The 18,461-nt window shown below is 36.9% G+C and overlaps 1 protein-coding gene across 1 annotated transcript in view; it reads right to left on the bottom strand.

The window, feature by feature from the left end:
• The window catches only part of dync1i1 (dynein cytoplasmic 1 intermediate chain 1), a gene marked incomplete in the record, with an annotated part of 201,331 nt that overhangs the window by 110,471 nt on the left and 72,399 nt on the right, over nt 1-18,461 (bottom strand). The window contains 4 exon segments of the mRNA NM_001112911.1: nt 1,638-1,763; nt 2,157-2,256; nt 8,571-8,733; nt 10,154-10,243. Of these exon segments, the coding sequence (NP_001106382.1) occupies nt 1,638-1,763; nt 2,157-2,256; nt 8,571-8,733; nt 10,154-10,243 (479 nt within the window).

The raw sequence follows: 18,461 nt of genomic DNA, 5'->3' as shown, positions 1-18,461 counted from the left end.
CCTTTACAGAAGAAGAATTGGCTCTTGTGCCTGAATACATCAGTTCTTACCCAAAACAGATATTAGTAGAGCTCCAAAATACCTTTACAGAGGAAGAATTGGCTCTTGTGCTTGAATACTTCAGTTCATACCCAAAACAGATATTAGTAGAGCTCCAAAATACCTTTACAGAGGAAGAATTGGCTCTTGTGCCTGAATACTTCAGTTCATACCCAAAACAGATATTAGTAGAGCTCCAAAATACCTTTACAGAGGAAGAATTGGCTCTTGTGCCTGGATACTTCGGTTCATACCCAAAACAGATATTAGTAGAGCCCTTCCTCGGCACTTTGATTCAATCATTACATTTGCCTAAATGTCTTGACAGTTTTGCCACTTTTAACGGATAAGCAGAACCACTCCACTAGTTCTGATCTGTTCAACATATAAAGCTTTGGTGTTATTATCCACCCCTACCCCAATTTGGGCCAAAAAGCCTCTGCAAAATCATTTATCTTTCCATAAAAATATCATACTAAGCCTTTAACAAGTTTTAAGTTTTATTAATACTCTTTGGCCAAGTCTAGCTTAGAACAGCTGAATTTAATGGGCCAGATATTACATTTTATATTTTAACAGGACATAGCACATTAATGGCACTGTGCAAAGCTATTACACAAACTGTGACACTAACATTCTCTGGGGACAGTGCCAAACAAACCACACATCTGAGTCAAAGTCTTTGTCAATATGAAAAGCTACATTTTTAACAGCCCAGGGAACATACTGTACACTGTTTTCTGAGGTTTCTAAAATCTGTCATCCAGGCACAGGCTGGCCTCTGAACAGCTCATGGCTGTCTTAATGCCTCATGCTGTTTATATCATAGCACTAATGAACATTAAGCATGAGACTACAGAGGCTAATATTTGCTGTAATAATGATTTTATTCATAACAGGTTTGTTTCTACTTCATCTAGCAGATGTAAAAGCGGTTCCATTAGCCCTGGTAACGTATTCCATGGGCAGCTAACACTGCAAGCAATAGCGGCCAAGCAAGGTCAAGTAGTGCTCCAGACAAAATCTGACCTGTCCCTGTGTTTAATTAGTAGGGCCAAAGTCATGGCTGCTGCTTCTTCTCTATCTGGGAATGTTCCCTGTGAACCTGTTGTTACTCCCGTTAATTTTAAACTGAAGCAATTCAAGAGCATTGTCAACACTTTCCTTTTAATAGCAGAGGGAATTCTTGAAAGGACAGCTCAGGATTACTCCTAAAATTTCCATGGAAAACCTAGAGACTGAGACTGAGTTTTACAGCACAGTCAGAACAGTTTCACCCATATTGAGGCTCATCGGTGGAATAAAGGGTTTTCCAGCCAACATTTATAGAGCCAGTGATATGGAAATACTCCAAATTTCCATTAACATGGACTACCCTAGAGACTGAGCATCACCTACTGGGTTTTTAGTAAAAACACAATAGGGGCCATATACCAACACCTCGGATACAAGTGCTCAGATTGGTGCTCATTCAAAAATCACTGGTGTTCACTTGTGTCTTGTTTCCTAGAATTAAGGGCAAAAATTATAGAAAAATGCATAAGGGGCCAAGTCATTTATATTTTTAAGCATTCTCCATATGATGCAAGCTGTCCTACCTGACAATGGAATATATACTCTGGAGTAGTCTTTCTGAATTTCATGTTCCAGACTAATGCAACTCCATCAGGTTCATGAGGGGCATCTTCATTATTATTGTAGGAAGCAACCATCAGCTCTGGGTACTGGAGGAGATAATACATAATTATATAGTCAGCAACCTGAATTTTCTATTATTTGTAACCCCACAAGCATTCCAGTTAAGCTAAAAATGCATATTTGATAATAAAAACCCTCTGCAGGCATTCCATGATAAAGTTGTTAGTAAAGTGTAGAAATACTGTTATCAATAAAGGTGACTTTAGGGACTGTAGGTTAAAGACAAAGTGAAATCAAATGAGAATTTAAGATACAAGGAGCCAATCATAACTATAAAAAAGTTTGGGTAGGGTTTTTTTTAATGGCTTCTGTTTTACTGATAACAATAATTGTTGGTGTTTGTTCCATGTGGACAAGAGGTAATATATAAGAAATATAATAAACATGTACAACAAAAAGAAGATGGAAGAATGTTTTACCTGAAGGGACCAATCAAGGCAAGTAACCACACGATGCTTTGACCAATGCTCGTCATAAAATTGCCGATTAAATGAAAGATTGGCTCCAGCCTGAATGTCCCTTTAAATGCAAGAGAACATTTAGACATTGTGCATATTTATAGGTACATTTCTACATTTTTGCTGGTTTAAAAATATCACTGGCTATTTTCCCATTTTAACAATCATTTTTGTTTTATGCTTTTGTGAGATATTTGGCTTCCATGGCTTCCATTATAAAGAAACTGAACTTCAGCTTTAAAGTGGACCCGTCACCCAGACATAAAAAGCTGTATAATAAAAGTCCTTTTCAAATTAAACATGAAACCCAAATTCATTTTTTTATTACCACATCCATGCCCATTATCAAAGCATTTAAAAATCCCAGCTGTCAATCATATATTGCCTGCCCCGCCTCTATGCCTTAGGCATAGAGGTGGGGCAGACAGTTACTTTCACTTTCAATTCAGAACTTTTTAGATGTTGCTGCCCTCCTCACATTCCCCCTCCCTCCTAACCATGTAATTGTGTAACCAGTGCATGGACATGGGCATCAGGTCCCCCCATACTGGCACAGAAACAAAATATAGGCAGGATGCAATGCCTGCTTTGATAACAGTGTCCACAAAATGGCCCCTGCCTGCTTGCTGCAATTGTGAATTTCAAGGCTGAAGAAAATAAGATTAAAATAATTTATATAGTGTAAGTAAAGTTTATTTTGCTTGACAAACACAATAGAAAACAATTTGGAATTATTTCTTAAGGTGACAGGTCCCCTTTAAACTGCTCATTTAGATTTGTATTTGTTATATCATTGATGCAGGACAGTAATGCAGGAAGGCTGTTAGCAGTTCACCATCTTTATTTCTTACACAGAGAGACTCGCTTACCAGTCTCCTCCCACTATTTCCCAAGGCTGCAACATTCTAACATCCTTCAAAATAGCTTTATCAAACATGACACAGCTTATGCAAATACATAACAGCATTCTTCATAATAAGATGTAGTGCTTAGAAATCCCCCCCCTCTCTTTCTGAGAATATCTGTTGCATAGGGCTGTGTATTTGAATAAGCACAACAAATATGCATAGCTCAGGCTATATACTATAAATATGGTGTGGTGTTAGAGCTCAGTAGTAGTGCAATACTCCTTAAAGGAACAGTAACATAAAAAAATTAAAGTGTTTTAAAGTAATTAAAATATAATGTGCCGTTGCTCTGCAAAAAACTGGTGTTTTTGCTACAGAAAAGCTACTATATAAATGAGCTGCTGTGTAGCCATGGGGGCAGCCATTCAAGCTGGAAAAAAGGAGAAAAGGCACAGGTTACATAGCAGATAACTATTAGATAAACCCCATATAATGTGGGTTTATCTGTTATCTGCTATGTGCCTGTGCCTTTTCTCCTTTGAATGGCTGCCCCCATGGCTACACAGCAGCTTATTTATATAAACTATAGTAGTCTTTCTAAGGCAAACACACCAGTTGTACCAGTGCAGGGCAACAGTACATTATACTGTAATTACTTTTATACACTTTAATTTTTTGGTGTTACTGTTCCTTTAATATTTAGGTGCATAATGATTCGGAGGTGATAAAGCTTAGGAGAGCACTGAGCTCTAACTCCCCAATAAATCATTAAGCTGTGTACATTAATAAACATTGCCTTTAAAAGAATAGAATGCAATAAGTCAAAGGCAAGGGTGATTTAGTAAAGCATTTTTTATCTTGAAACAAATTGTTTCTTCCCATAGTTTTGCAATCCTTAGGATACCAAATGCCAATATTGCTTTACCAGCCACATAACATAGAAATAGTTTGATTGTTGGTGGAAGCTGTATGGAGCTTATTCTGCACACAGCATCCATACTGTACATTCTATAATAGCTGTTCACAGTTTTATCTATCTCCCAGGTCAGGTCTATGCTCATTCTGCAACCTGGTACATCAGAGGCAATGTTCCGAGGCAATAAAATATGTCATTATTCAATCACATAGCTGGGATGTCTCCTGTAGAATCACAACAATGAATTATCTGCAATAACCCCAGCTTTCCAATTACACCAATGGATACTCTGTGATTCAGGAGAAAGCAGGTATCAAGCTCAGTGACACTTCCATGAAAATTACCCAAGCACTTTAGAAAAACCTGCAGGTGAAATGTGATTTTCATCTCCTATTTTAACTCATTGGTAGATCGAATACTTTTCTTTCAAAGGGGCTGAGTCGCTAAGCCAAGCATTTGAATTGTGTTATTATTTATTTATTTAATGCATTATTAATATTTACTGGCCAGTCTACCATTGCTGGCATGGTTTTCTGCTGTTTATGTTGCTGAGGTTGGAAATAACTGCAAGAATGTATGTTTAAGATATCATTCATCATCATCAATTATATATATAATTGGGTTAAGTTAAAATACAGCTATGGAAACCTGTTATCCAGAAAGTTCCAAATTACGGGAAGGTCATCTCCCATATACTCCATTTTAATCAAATAATTGAAAAATGTTTTTCTCTGTAGTAATAAAACAAATAATAAAACTGAACCTTGTACTTGATCCTTACAGTGATATAATTAATTCTTAGTGGAGGTAAAACAATCCTATTGACTTTAATTAATGTTTAAATTATTAAGTAATTGATATTAAGTAGACATGAAGGTATGGAAAGACCCCTTATCTGGAAAACCCCTGGTCCCTAACATTCTGGATAACAGGTCCCATACCCGTGTTTACATGAATAAATGTACTTTGAGGCTAATGGCAGATGTGGTGGCTCCTCCACCAGTGTTCTGCCATTTGCTGTATTTGCTCCATAGGATAATTGTGATGCGTTGCTGTGTTGATGTGTTCAGTTACTTATTCTATCATTTCAGCAACTGCTTTGCTTCTTGGATTGGTACCCTATCAACAACAACATAGCAGGACAAAGTCAAAAGCCACAGGCAAATGTGACATAATTCAAAGCCACAAAAATAAATAATAAAGACCAAATTGGAGTTGTCTTGAAAACTTGTCTATTTAAGAAATTACAATTTTGAGGTTAATTTTCCCTCTAAGACAAGAATAAATCAAACCAACTATTGCTGAATTTTCCTAGAAGTTTCCAGCTGTATTTCCCTATTGCCATCTATGTTCCTACCTCTCACATCTTGTTTCTGTATACTGCATTGTAGGTCTCAGATTCCTGTCTTTAATGTCATTGTTTGCAAACTCACTTGTAGATTTAAATGCTCAAGCAAGTGAATTACAATGTCCAGTAGACATTCACGTAAAATGAGCTGAGTAATAAAATGTAAACATGGAGAAGCATTTATATCGTTCTGCTTGTACTGGGCTGAAAACAAATCAGTAACACATGAACTGGATTATGTTTATAGAGACCATATGTACATCTAGTATTTTGATACAAATAGATAGCTTAACAAGGTCAGGTACAGGGTGAGAGAAACACCAAGATAAAGCAAGAGTTCAGGCCTCCAAGATGGACCTTCATACCCTCCAACTCTAGATGGCTGTCATACCCTCCAACTGGCTGAAATCAAAGCCTTCATTGTACAGATTATATACTGTATGTAGGTAGGGGTGGAACTCTATGTCGTTACACATAGAGGATATGCAAGACAGCAGGGGTAAAAGGGTTAGTCTGCCTCTCTCTTCCAAGAGCAGATGCTTTGTTTTAAAGCCAATACAGCTTTTTCTCTACTGATGACACATCTCTGAGCAACAATGCATTTGTCTCGCCTTGTTGGTCTTCACCAGGTGCCGTGAAATGGCCAGAAAAAAGACCATATTCAAACCGACCTAACATAGATTTATGAGTCCATGAAGTGAGTTCCAGCATAATATTAATACTCACAAGAATAAAAACAAAACCATCTTTACACACACACACATATACAGTATATATATATACAAAAAAGACCAGCAACACCGAGTTATATTCCAAAAACAATCAATTGTGTATTAAAAACGCATGAACAGCCAACGTTACGTTTCTCAAGGCCGATGGGGACTGAAACGTAACACTGGCTGTTCATGCGTTTTAAATACACAATTGATTGTTTTTGGAATATAACTCGGTGTTGCTGGTCTTTTTTGGATATTAAAATCATTTACCTTGCACCCAGTGCCACCTTGGGTTCGCTATATATATATATATACCATAAAAAAGTGCAAAATCCAGGAAAATATAAAATCTGGGAAATGTATTATACATCTGATACTGGTGAGACCACAAAAAACAGTGTAAAATTAGAGAAAACTGAGGGTTTTTTAAGGTGGGAAAACTACTTTAAATAAATTGGTGTGTAGGGTCCCACTTATTATATTACAATATAAACGCAATGCAAAGTGACCATACCAAGTCCAAAATTCTATTAAAATGTACTAAAAAAAGTCAACACTTGACTAATCCCATCTCCCTTAACTATTACTCTTTTTCCCTTTTACCATTAGTCTCAAAAATCTTTGAACATCCTCTTTAATGTATCATACATGTTGGATCCTATGTAAAGCATTTCAGCCATTCCCTTTTAATAAAAATGATCCTTATCCCTGGTATTCCCAGCCAAGCTCACCAACCTTTTTCACATATCCTTTTCTCTCTGTATGCATGTGTTGGAATGTGCTCCTACCTGCAGTTCAGAGCTAGATCTTTCCTGGCTATCTCCTCCTTGATGAATCACAACATATAATTTATCACCTAACAGCAACTGGACTGAGTCTTTTTTCCTATTACTATAAAATAAATAGACTTGAGAAAAATGTATCTAGCTGCATTGTAGTACATTGTAGTATGTTGTGCAACATATTTTCAACAGGATACAAGAACAGCAATGGAGAGCAGCACTTTTAAATGATAATAACCAAATGGACATCTGTTAATGCACCCAAAAGCACAATTAAAAATAGTATCAGTGCACAGCCTATCAAAACATTTTGTAGGCTGTCTATTCATAAAAGTAAATAGAAAACTGTGAAATTTTCCACTGAGCCAAGCTCTATTTTGATTGTTTGAGAAATATGTCCCTATAAACAACAGTGTTAGGGATTAACCTGCCACCCAGATTTGTGGGGTACAGGGAAGGGAACTGTTATCCAGAATGCTTGGGACCTAGGGTTTTCTGGATAAGGGATCTTTCTGTAATTTGGATCTCCATAACTTGAGTCTGCTAAAAATCATTTGAACGTTGAATAAACCCAATAGGCTTGTTTTGCCTCCAATAAGGATTAATTATATCTTAGTTGGGATCAAGTACAGGTACTGTTTTACAACAGTATTATTACAGAGAAAAAGGAAATCATTTTTAAAAATTAGAATGATTTGCTTATAATTGAATCTATGGGAGATGGCCTTTCCGTAATTCGGAACTTTCTGGATAATGGGTTTCCAGATAAGGGATCCCATACCTGTACCATGTTAGGAAATCAGGGACCCATATTTTGCAACAGGCAGGTTATTTAGTGTATTTATTTGGGTGTCTGGAGACTGACTAAGGAGACATAGGGGCACATTTACTAACCCACGAACGGGCCGAATGCGTCCGATTGCGTTTTTTTCCTAATGATCGTTATTTTGCGATTTTTTCGGAAAATTTACGCGACTTTTTCGTTACCAATACGATTTTTGCGAAAAAACGCAAGTTTTTCGTAGCCATTCCGAAAGTTGCGATTTTTTCGTAGCGTTAAAACTTGCGCAAAAAGTTGCGATTTTTTCGTAGTGTTAAAACTTGCGCAAAACGTCGTGCCTTTTAAGTTTTAACGCTACGAAAAAAGCGCAACTTTTCGCGCAAGTTTTAACGCTACGAAAAAAGCGCAACTTTCGGAATGGCTACGAAAAACTCGCGTTTTTTCGCGTAAATCGTATTGGTAACGAAAAAGTCGCGATAATTTCCGAAAAGTCGTAAAGGCGCCGAAAAAATCGCAAAAAATACGAAAAAGTCGCAAAATGTTTGTTTTCAAATCGGATTTTTCCAATTCGGACTCGGATTCGACCCATAGTAAATGTGCCCCATAGTATTGCATTGCTTTCCTATCAAACAGACTATAAAATACATTGTTGGGCTTCTATAACTGCACCAGTTAGCCATATAGATTTTTTATGCCATCTTATATCAGCAATAACCATTCTTATCCACAGTGCCTAGACTAGTAGTAAAGCATTATTTTTATTATAGCAACCTTATAGCACCCATTTTAACCAATCAGACTTTGTGTCTTCCCCTGTCAATCTAGTAAAATTAGATTCAGAATCCATCAATTTATCTTTTATGCAATGTTACAAGTGTTTTTAAGGGGATGTAAAGTCAGTAACTAATACCACGAACATCATGCCTTTCAAAGGGTAAAACATCTTCTATACAGAAAGCACAGAAAGCAGATTATGAGACTGACCCCTCTTTATCCTCCAGGTCTCTTCCACTGTAATCAAAGAATATATTCGAGTCCTCTGCCAGTGCCCGTTCAATCACACGAATGGTGCGGTCAAAAAAGATCAGGAATTCTTCTGAATGGGTGACCTGTTGTTTTTCCTCCTCTGTCAGTTCCCTTGGAGGAACTGGAAAAGGAAATAAATCGAGTGAATTATATACATGTGTGTATGTGTATGATTTCAATATATGATTAAGGCTTTGGAATTGTAAAGGAAAAATAATATTTATTCTATAAAAATATATGCACAGGTATGAAGCAGGTCTACATTTTTGACTGATTATCTTTTTTCTGTACTGATAAAATAAAATGCATGCAAAATGTAATTATACACTATTCTTAAAGGTAGTTGCATCTATGAATGGTCCTCTACATTTGGGTCTTACACCATAATTCCAGTGGTGTCCACCTTTTTGAGGTGCAAGGTAAAAGGTTGATGGACTTATCCCATGAGGAGGTTTAACCTCCAGGGCCCCACTGTTTTCTATCTTATACTGACGGAAAAACTCCAGTTAGACATCACCAATACTGCCCACTACTGCCCCACATATGCATAAGTGGGCATTGGGCTGAAATACACTTCTGTTAGTGTACAGTGATAATCTGATGCCATTGATGCCGCTGCCTACAGATAGGGACAGTATCAGAAAGTTTGATGGTTTCTCCAAAAATGCCTTCCATTTTGGCCAGTACTTCTCTGATGGTGAAGTCACAATCACTAAGTTCAGGAAAAGAGAGAGGGTCGTACAGACTAGATGCTACATTTCAGCATGGTCACAATTGGAAACATTTACTCTCATCCTCCCTTTACTGACTGCAATGCTTATTCTTTTTATCACCTTTGTCCTCTAATCTTTTTTTTGTTTTCCCAAGAGGTTCTCGTATAATTCATGTGCTGGTTACAATTCACAAATAATGCTGGAGCCTGTTCACAAACAGGAATTTGGTGCTATCTCTGTGTGTATCTGTAAGAGTATTCCACTGGTAGATCCAGGTGTTGACAAGTGTTGGTGCTTCTTGTGGCACTTGGGGCCACCCAAGCTCCTTTATTACATATACCTTGTGATTGTTAAAAGGTAATGCTTTTACTCACAGCTCTTATTGTACCTTATCTGTTTATCTGACATTCCCAGTAAAAATGCTTGGGTACAATTAGCACCTTCAATGCAAGGACATTTTTGGCCAGCAACTGACTTTTTTTTACAGAGGTCTGCAGAAATATCCTTTTAGTGCAGCCTGATATACCTCCTGAGTCTTTGTAGATCTTCAAAGTTAGTGAAATTACACAAAGCAGGGGTGGCCCATCTCAGATTGTTTAATAAAGTATTCCCACATCTGGGCCTGGTTATCTCTTGAATTATCCTCACTAAAGTAGGGCAGTGGAATCCTTTTCACACAGGCACATCTTAGCATGAACAGGGTGAATGCATTTTCACAGAATTGCTGGCTCTTACACAATAATGTATAGAATGTTCCCTCCATTTATCATATTTCTTTCAATGAACTGTAAGATTTCAGAAGTTGGAAGTTGCACTGACTATGGTTACCTTCTCTGGAGTCTTGCTTCTCCTCTTGATTTTCAAATTCAGAATCATGTTCTGTTTTAAGATCTACCATTTCCTCATCCTCCTCTTCCTCTGTATAGCACAAAATAAGAGTTTAGCACAAAAAACAGAGATATCCTATAACATATTTTCAGCCACCATAAAACAAAGACACATGAAAAATTTGGTCAATCGGGTGGACAGGTATCCTTATAGATATGCAGGAAATCAGTTTTAGAAAACTAAAGATAAAAAGAACATTTCTAAACAACAGTGTATGTCTTGCACTGAAATGTTGTTTTCATTGCAGCAATCAGACTTCTGTAACTACAGTGCGGTTTCCCTCAATGACATAGTTAGGTTGCATTTGTTATACCTATTCCAATTTGTGTTATCAGGTCTGTGTATGAACATTTAACTTTCACAAATAAAGCAACATGCTAAGTTAGATAGAAATATGATATAAGTCCATCAAGCTGAACTACTATCAAAACTCTCTACAAGGCCACACGCGGTCCGAAAACCATACGAAGCTAGGTTTCATATGATTTTATCGGTGTGTATGCCCAGCTTTACACAAAAAGAGAATCCAAATAATGGAAGCTTTCATTGTAACTCATTCAGTTATTACATTTATTGCCCTTATCTTGAAAGCCCACAAAATGTATTTTATTTACATGAAGCAATGCTGCTTTTAAAGAGTTTGCTTTTCTACACACTTTTAATTTGTGATATTGTTGTGCTGGTTGTTCCTATACAAGAAGATACCATAAATCTAAATAAGGCTCATATATGATCACTAGTGCAATGTGCAGTTTTGGACTCAATCCATTCTGGGGGTATAGTTTTCATTTAAAAGGCAGAATGCATTGTTGTTTTTTGGCAGTAATTGATCCTTCCTGTAAGCACCCATAGGCTCCGTACAGACACCATTATTGGCTATAAGCAAATACAGTTTTGTGTATGTTATGAATGTTAAATTTACTTATGCCAAGACAAGCAGGATGGCAGAGCCCACTCATGTATATAAATGGAAATACACAGAGAATGATTATTTTGTGCTCATAGGAATAAGGTACATTTTGACTTCAAACAGGCTGAGAAAATGTTTACTGTTCAAGCACTGAGATGTGAGTCTATTACACTGTCTCTCTGAGTGCAATGAATTGGCTTCTTGATCTAGTGGATGGGAAATGTGGTGCCACTTCAGCTGCTGAATGTCTGTGCATTACAGAGGCATCTTCCTGGAAATGAGGGCATGTTATAATAGGAGATTTGCAATGTGCATTTTCATCATGTAACCATAGCAATAGCAGGGGAATGTAATAAAATTATGTCCATTTGATTAAAAGGTAAAAATAAAAAGCCTGTAATAGAAAAAAATCATGCTAACCTGTTTCCCTGCTTTTGCATCATATCCAAAAATGTACTGGGCACCTTTTCCAAAAATGTACTGTGCACCTTTTCCAAAAATGTACTGTGCATCTTTTCCAAAAATATACTGTGCACCTTTTCCAAAAATATACTGTGCACCTTTTCCAAAAATATACTGTGCATCTTTTCCAAAAATGTACTGTGCACCTTTTCCAAAAATATACTGTGCACCTTTTCCAAAAATGTACTGTGCAATCATATCCAAAAATGTACTGTGCACCTTTTCCAAAAATGTACTGTGGATCTTTTCCAAAAATGTACTGTGCACCTTTTCCAAAAATATACTGTGCATCTTTTCCAAAAATGTACTGTGCACCTTCTCCAAAAATGTACTGTGCACCTTTTCCAAAAATATACTGTGCACCTTTTCCAAAAATGTACTGTGCATCATATCCAAAAATGTACTGTGCTACTGTGCACCATATCCAAAAATGTACTGGGCACCAAATCCAGAAATATACTGGGAACCAAATCCAGAAATGTACTGGACATTTTTCCAAAAATTTGCTGTGCACCATATCCAAAAATGTACTGGGCACCATATCCAAAAATGTACTGGGCACCATATCCATAAATGTACTGGGCACCATATCCAAAAACATAGTGTGCATCATTTTAAAAGATGTAATGGGCACCATATCCAAAAATGTACCGTGCACCATATCCTAAAGTATATTCTGCAATATGATAGTATTTCTGTGTACTTGTCATTTTCCCTTGTTACTGGATAGCAATTGTCTGATTTTTGTTGTCAGCAGAAGGAAAAAGCCTTATTGACTCATCTTTTCTTCAATTACATGAGATGGGTAAACACACAGATCTGTTATTTCAAGTGAAGAGAAATCACTCCTTTTGTGAAAAATGCCTGGTAAACTACAGTATGATTCTGGCAGAAAGCTGATCCAACAATTGGCATATTATTGTGTTTTCCAGCTGATAGTGGGTAAATATAACCCTGGCCAATTACATCTGGCATCCCTGAATCTCATGCTACACTATAGAAAAGCCCAACTGGAAGGAAAAGAGGGAATTTTTAATAAACATCATTTAGACATTGGAGATATTTTAACCACTGATATTTCCTGTCCCAATGGTTTTGTCTGTGTCCCCAAAACATTTTGGATACAGTACCAGTGAGACACTGAGGGTCAAATAGGCTTTAACTGTTGTTGTTTTGAATGTTTCACTAAACAAATAAAAACATAAATGAATTAAATAGATATTATATAGTATTTAGGCCCTTAATTAAAGGCTGTATTCTTACATTTTCTAATTTTTAAATACATATAATGATAACATATCTAAAGGGCAACTAAGGCACCACTGACAAGACCACCTGACATGCAACATCACAGTTGCATTATGAGTGAATGGGATGTGATTTTAGGCATTTTACTCGAACTCCCAAATGACTTAAAGTTGCAGGTGCAAAAACAGCGGAATTCTTTATGTGCCATTGCTCTTATTTCTTATTTTAAAGGAGAAGGAAAGGCTAATATAGAGTTAATCTCAAGCTGCAGTCATACCTTCAGTAGTGCCCTTAAGTCTCCCCATATTTCTCCTGTTAAGATGATCAGAAGCCTGCTGAAACTACAATGTGACCTAGTAACATCTGCACAGAAGTAAGAGGAAACAAGGCATGATCATATCATTTAGGCAAATTAAGATTTGGTGACAACCAACTTTTGACAACAATTTTGTTGCCATTTCCAGGTTATTGAGGGTGAATTTCGTGACATAACGTATGTGTCGCATATATATTATTTTTTATTTGTAAAAACTAATTCACTAAAGAAAACAGGGTAGACAAATTGGACCACTTGATCTTTCTATTAAAAGGTCATATTAAAGAATGAATAAAGGCTAATAATGGTGAATAGAATGTGTTGCTTTTTACAACTCCCTTCTACTGATCCATGGAGTGCCATAAATTTAACCGGGCTTATGTTTTCCTTTCAGCGACTACGCAGAGCAAACCATGCAAGGTTTTGATATATTGCTTCTCTCTTGCAGCTTTTTGAAAAAGGAAAAGCTATTCAGGTGATATATATACAGTATTTGGTTTCATACTGTGACCTTATTCTGATATTCCAATGAAATATTTTAGTCAATTTGATATACAGGTATCATATATATTGCTTACGAAGGAAAACACTTGGCTCATAGTCAAAATGACCCCATCGAGAATAGGATTTACACCTCAACTGTTATGAAGGAAAAACTCCTGTGTATTGTCATATAAAGTCGTCTTGTAGCGCAGACAGCACACAATCTACTTCTGCCAAACTGAAGAACCAAAGGGGCCCTTTGTCGAAAGAGCAATTAAAACGACATGTTATTAGCACCTAAATTATACTTGTTATTTTAGTAGCCTGACTGACCAAAAATCTAATGCCTCTGCTTCTCCCAAGGCTTGAATTACTAGATACCTCGGCTGCACCTTCCCCTGGTGGGTACGTATTCTGTGTGCGCCAATCTGAAAGATGTCTTTGTGGAAACATCACCTAAAAATCCTCTTGTGTTTACATAGTACAGCCTTGCCTCAGTGTTACAATTTTAATACTTTGGCGGCTAATCCCATTCTGATGATTAACAGGTTTCTTTTCAATCCTCACTTGAAGATGCATAGCTGGAAGCCGCTTCTTGGCAGCCCATACATGTGCGCAGCTTTATTTCCTTTGCCCTTTTTTATTTTCCCAAAAATGAAGAAGTTTTTTCTGTCAGCAACTGATCCCAATAAATAGTTTTTAAATGTTATATTCTATATATATTCAAATATTTCACATTTATCTTGCATATGTATATGTTTAGAAAAACTGAATATTTAATATCCAGCAAATACTGTTATATATCTTGGTTTTTTTAGTGTATTATTAGTTCTTCTACAATTTACCGTCTGGTTACATAGAATCCCAGTATTATTACTAATAAATATAAAATTCGACAGAACTGCCTGTTCCACATAATCACAGTGTTGGACTCCTAAAATCCATTTATCATATAAACTAGGGAGTAAGTACTGTTATCGAACATAAGTAAAGCAAATATCACCCATTTAAGAGTGGAAATAGATATCAATATACAGTATAAGGCCGGCAATAACTAAGAACACAGGCTTTTCATTGGTTGAATCAGAGATTGCAGGTCCAACAATATTAAAGCTAATACTTATTTTTATTTAATATGAAGGTTAAAAATGTTTATACGTCAGTTATCGCCAAGCAGACAGAAACATGACGTAAGTATGGGAAACATAAATCTCTGATAATGTTTGATGTTTATCTACTTACTATAAATAACCCTGTTTCATATTGAACTAGCTCCCCTTGGAGAATCGCAGACTCTCTGATAATCATGTACTAACTATGAAAGTATCTACAACAACTAGTAAAATGTTCATATGGATGCAAGCCAAGAGGCCATCAGGAAGAATTGAAGAGATTGTTGTGTTTAGATATTTTAGCATTTTTGTCTTTATACTGGGGACGTTGAAGGCAATATTTGCTGCTTGTCAAAGCCAGATTTGAATGGCCACATTTTATCCAATCAATGTCCTGCAAAGGCCTATAATGCTTTATGACAGCATGGGGGGGTTTGATAGCAACACGGACAAGATTTGGTGGGGGCCAGTTGGCTGAGTTTTTTTTGTCCGAAACCCTATGTGAGTTTTTACCTTATAAACAAAAACATAATTCTTAGCAACTTTATATATTCATTACATATTTGTAATGGTTGAAACAAAGTAACACAAGGCAGCAGACTGACAGACCTGTCTTGCTGGAGGAGACTGACCTTTGCAACATTGTTTAAAGGAAAAAGAAAGGTAAAAACTAAGTAAGCTTTATCAGAAAGTACTATGTAACTACAGCCATAAGCACTCACAGAAAGAAACATAGGATTTAGGTGATACTCATAGGGGCCAGTTGGGTTCTATGTAAATGAGGTTATAAAACACAAGTGGTATCAGAAAAACAGCAAATTACTCCTGTTAAGTAAATAGTTGAAGTGTAGTGATGAGCGAATCTGTCCCGTTTTGCTTCAACAAAAAATTTGTAAAATTTGCAAAATGGCAAAAAATTTGTGAAACGGCAAAAATATAAAAAAATTACATGCATAACAAGTTTTTGTTGACTCAGGCAACAGTTTTTTGTTGTGCGGCAAATCTTTCCACATCAAAATCTGCCTCTGGCTTTCACAGTGAATCCATGCCTCCCGTACAATTTCACCCATCACCAGTGAAGTGGACAGAACCCTCTTATTCTCCTCCCTTGTTTACTATGTAAGTTTCCTGTTTGCTATAATATCGCTTTTAAATTTTTTACCACCATGGAACTGTTACGTATGCACCAAAGCCCTAAACTGGGCACAGTGCATACATGTTGAGAGAAAAATGGTTTATCCAAATCCCAAGATTCAATTCAGGAGTGGATTTATGAACTTTCGGTTACTCTATTGTTACCACCTAGTAAAACATGATTGATGGATTGATAGTTAGCAATAACCTGAATCTTTTCCCCCACATGTAATATGCAGATGTCTTGACTGTTTTGAGTATTTGAATACCCTATGAAGCACTATCACTCTACAGCACAGAAAGAGATTGAAGTACTTACTGCCCCTAAGTGTTTTATGTCATTTATGTCAGGGATAGGATACCAATGGAGCTCCTAACAAAGTGAATTCTCCAGTTGGCAAACTGCATCGACCATGGTCAGCTAAGGAGCTCAGCCTGTAACTGGAGAGATCTTGAATTTAGGTGAAACTAAATTGTCGAATTGCCCAACTGAGGTTTCCATAAACTGCCTTGGGATGGGGCGGGGGGGTCAATGGCATCCAGTTCATCACCTTTGCATACATGCATTTTGTATCAGTTATGTGCTTTGTTTCTCAGTATTGGCAAATTAAGCTATTATTTTACTTTTATCACAGTAATGATGCATTTTTATTTTACAAAAGATACAAAGAGATATAATGTCAGTTACATTTAATATATATGACTAATATATATGACGAGTTTTGTAGGAGTTTTTCCCAATTCCAGTGAATGCAGACTGCTGAAATAGTTTTAGACAGCTAGAGCCATGACTGACACTTCATGCTGGGTGCAACCTGCTCAGGTTCCATGTACTTGGGAAGGGATACATGAACTGCTGCTGGATTCAGGCTGATTTTACCTCCTATAGTAACTTTGTGGGATGATATAAAATGCTTTTTCTGCCATTACAGCACGAAAACTGAGAACTTTAATATATGGGAACACTGCATGTGTTATACTTCATATATTAAAAGCAAATTAAACTGAGATTTAAATAACACTCTCTACTCAAATCATTTTGTTTCAGCAATTTTGCTTCTTTACAATTCAAAGAATGCATAGCATATTACAATGTAGCTATTTTTTAATGTTTCCCCTTAGTTCCACAGATATCAGGTCTATGGGCCCATAGTACCTGTAGAGGTCAACTGCTTAATAACATTGTTTTAATTGTATATTAACAATTAACTTTAATGACCATGTTTGCAGACAGTATTTCCACTATAAAGGTGACTGGTGTGTATGGGAAATGGGCATGGTTTTGGAGGTGATGGTTTTCATAAGTTTCTGTTCTTGCTATTATTTTCTAACTTGTAGGTGACTGTTCAAATCTAATTTCTGATTGGTTGCTGTGGGCAACATCACCAGTGATGTTGACTTACACACTATAAAATATAAATATGCCCCTAACTGTGCTTCTGCTTATATAAGGGTGTTTAAGCTACTGACAACTCTAGGCTAGGAAGCTCATCCCACTGAACCAGATACTATGGGCAACATCAGCAGGCATGTTAAAGTAACGTTCTGTGGACCTTTTTGCCATCATAAATCTAAGGCTGTTTCATTTGCCATACATAAAGTATCATGTTAGGTCTGGGCTTAAAGGGGAAGGAAAGGCTAAGTCACTTGGGGGTGCCAAATGTTAGGCACCCCCAAGTGACTTAGATCGCTTACCTTGTACCCTGGGCTGGTGCCCCTGTTAGGAGAAAAAAGCACCAGCCCGGGGTACCTGTAGGAAGCGCTTCCTCCTTCCTTTTTCTTCTGCCGGCGAAATCCGTCGGCCGGCGCATGCGCAATAGAGTGAAAAGCCGACTTTCTTGTTTAAGTTCGGCTTTTCACTCTACTGCGCATGCGCGCACAAGCGATAAGGAAGGAGGAAGCGCTCGCTGCTACCCCGGGCTGCTGCTGTTCTCTCCGTACAGGGGTAAAAGGTAAGCGATCTAAGTCACTTGGGGGTGCCTAACATTTTGGCACCCCCAAGTGACTTAGCCTTTCCTTCTCCTTTAACCAGTAACTCTATTTAGCCCAGTGAAGACTCTGTTTAATGCCCTGCAGCCAGGCTCCTTCTAAATAATAATAGTGATCTACAATAAACTGCAAATAGAAAACCATTTTAATTGTATTTATAACATATTTGTTTGACAGATGTAAGATTGATGTATGTTATTAGTAACTATATGTTAAAAAATCGATATATAACCATAGACAATGCTTTCCTAATATTTAGACACAAACAATTACTAGCTGAAGACATACTAAACCAAAGCACTAATTAAAATCTTTATTGAAGTTTACTGGCTGAATGATGTGGTTCCATTAAAAATGTCTTTTATGAATCATAAAAGTGCTTAACATTATGTTCTTTGCAGATTCTGACATTTTACTGGGATGTTATTTTTTTTTAATTGTTGCTACTGTTACACATCAGGACTTATTAGGGCTATTTCTGTCTCTGAACTCCCCAGTACCTACGGAGATATAATAATTATTTTGAAAAATATGGCAAACCAACATCATGTACATTCCCGCAATGGAGCAACAAGGGCAGATTAAATGTATAAT

Source organism: Xenopus tropicalis, chromosome 6 (assembly GCF_000004195.4).
Source record: "Xenopus tropicalis strain Nigerian chromosome 6, UCB_Xtro_10.0, whole genome shotgun sequence".
In the NCBI taxonomy this organism is placed as follows: Eukaryota; Metazoa; Chordata; class Amphibia; order Anura; family Pipidae; genus Xenopus; species Xenopus tropicalis.
This window is presented reverse-complemented; position numbering and strand designations above follow the sequence as displayed.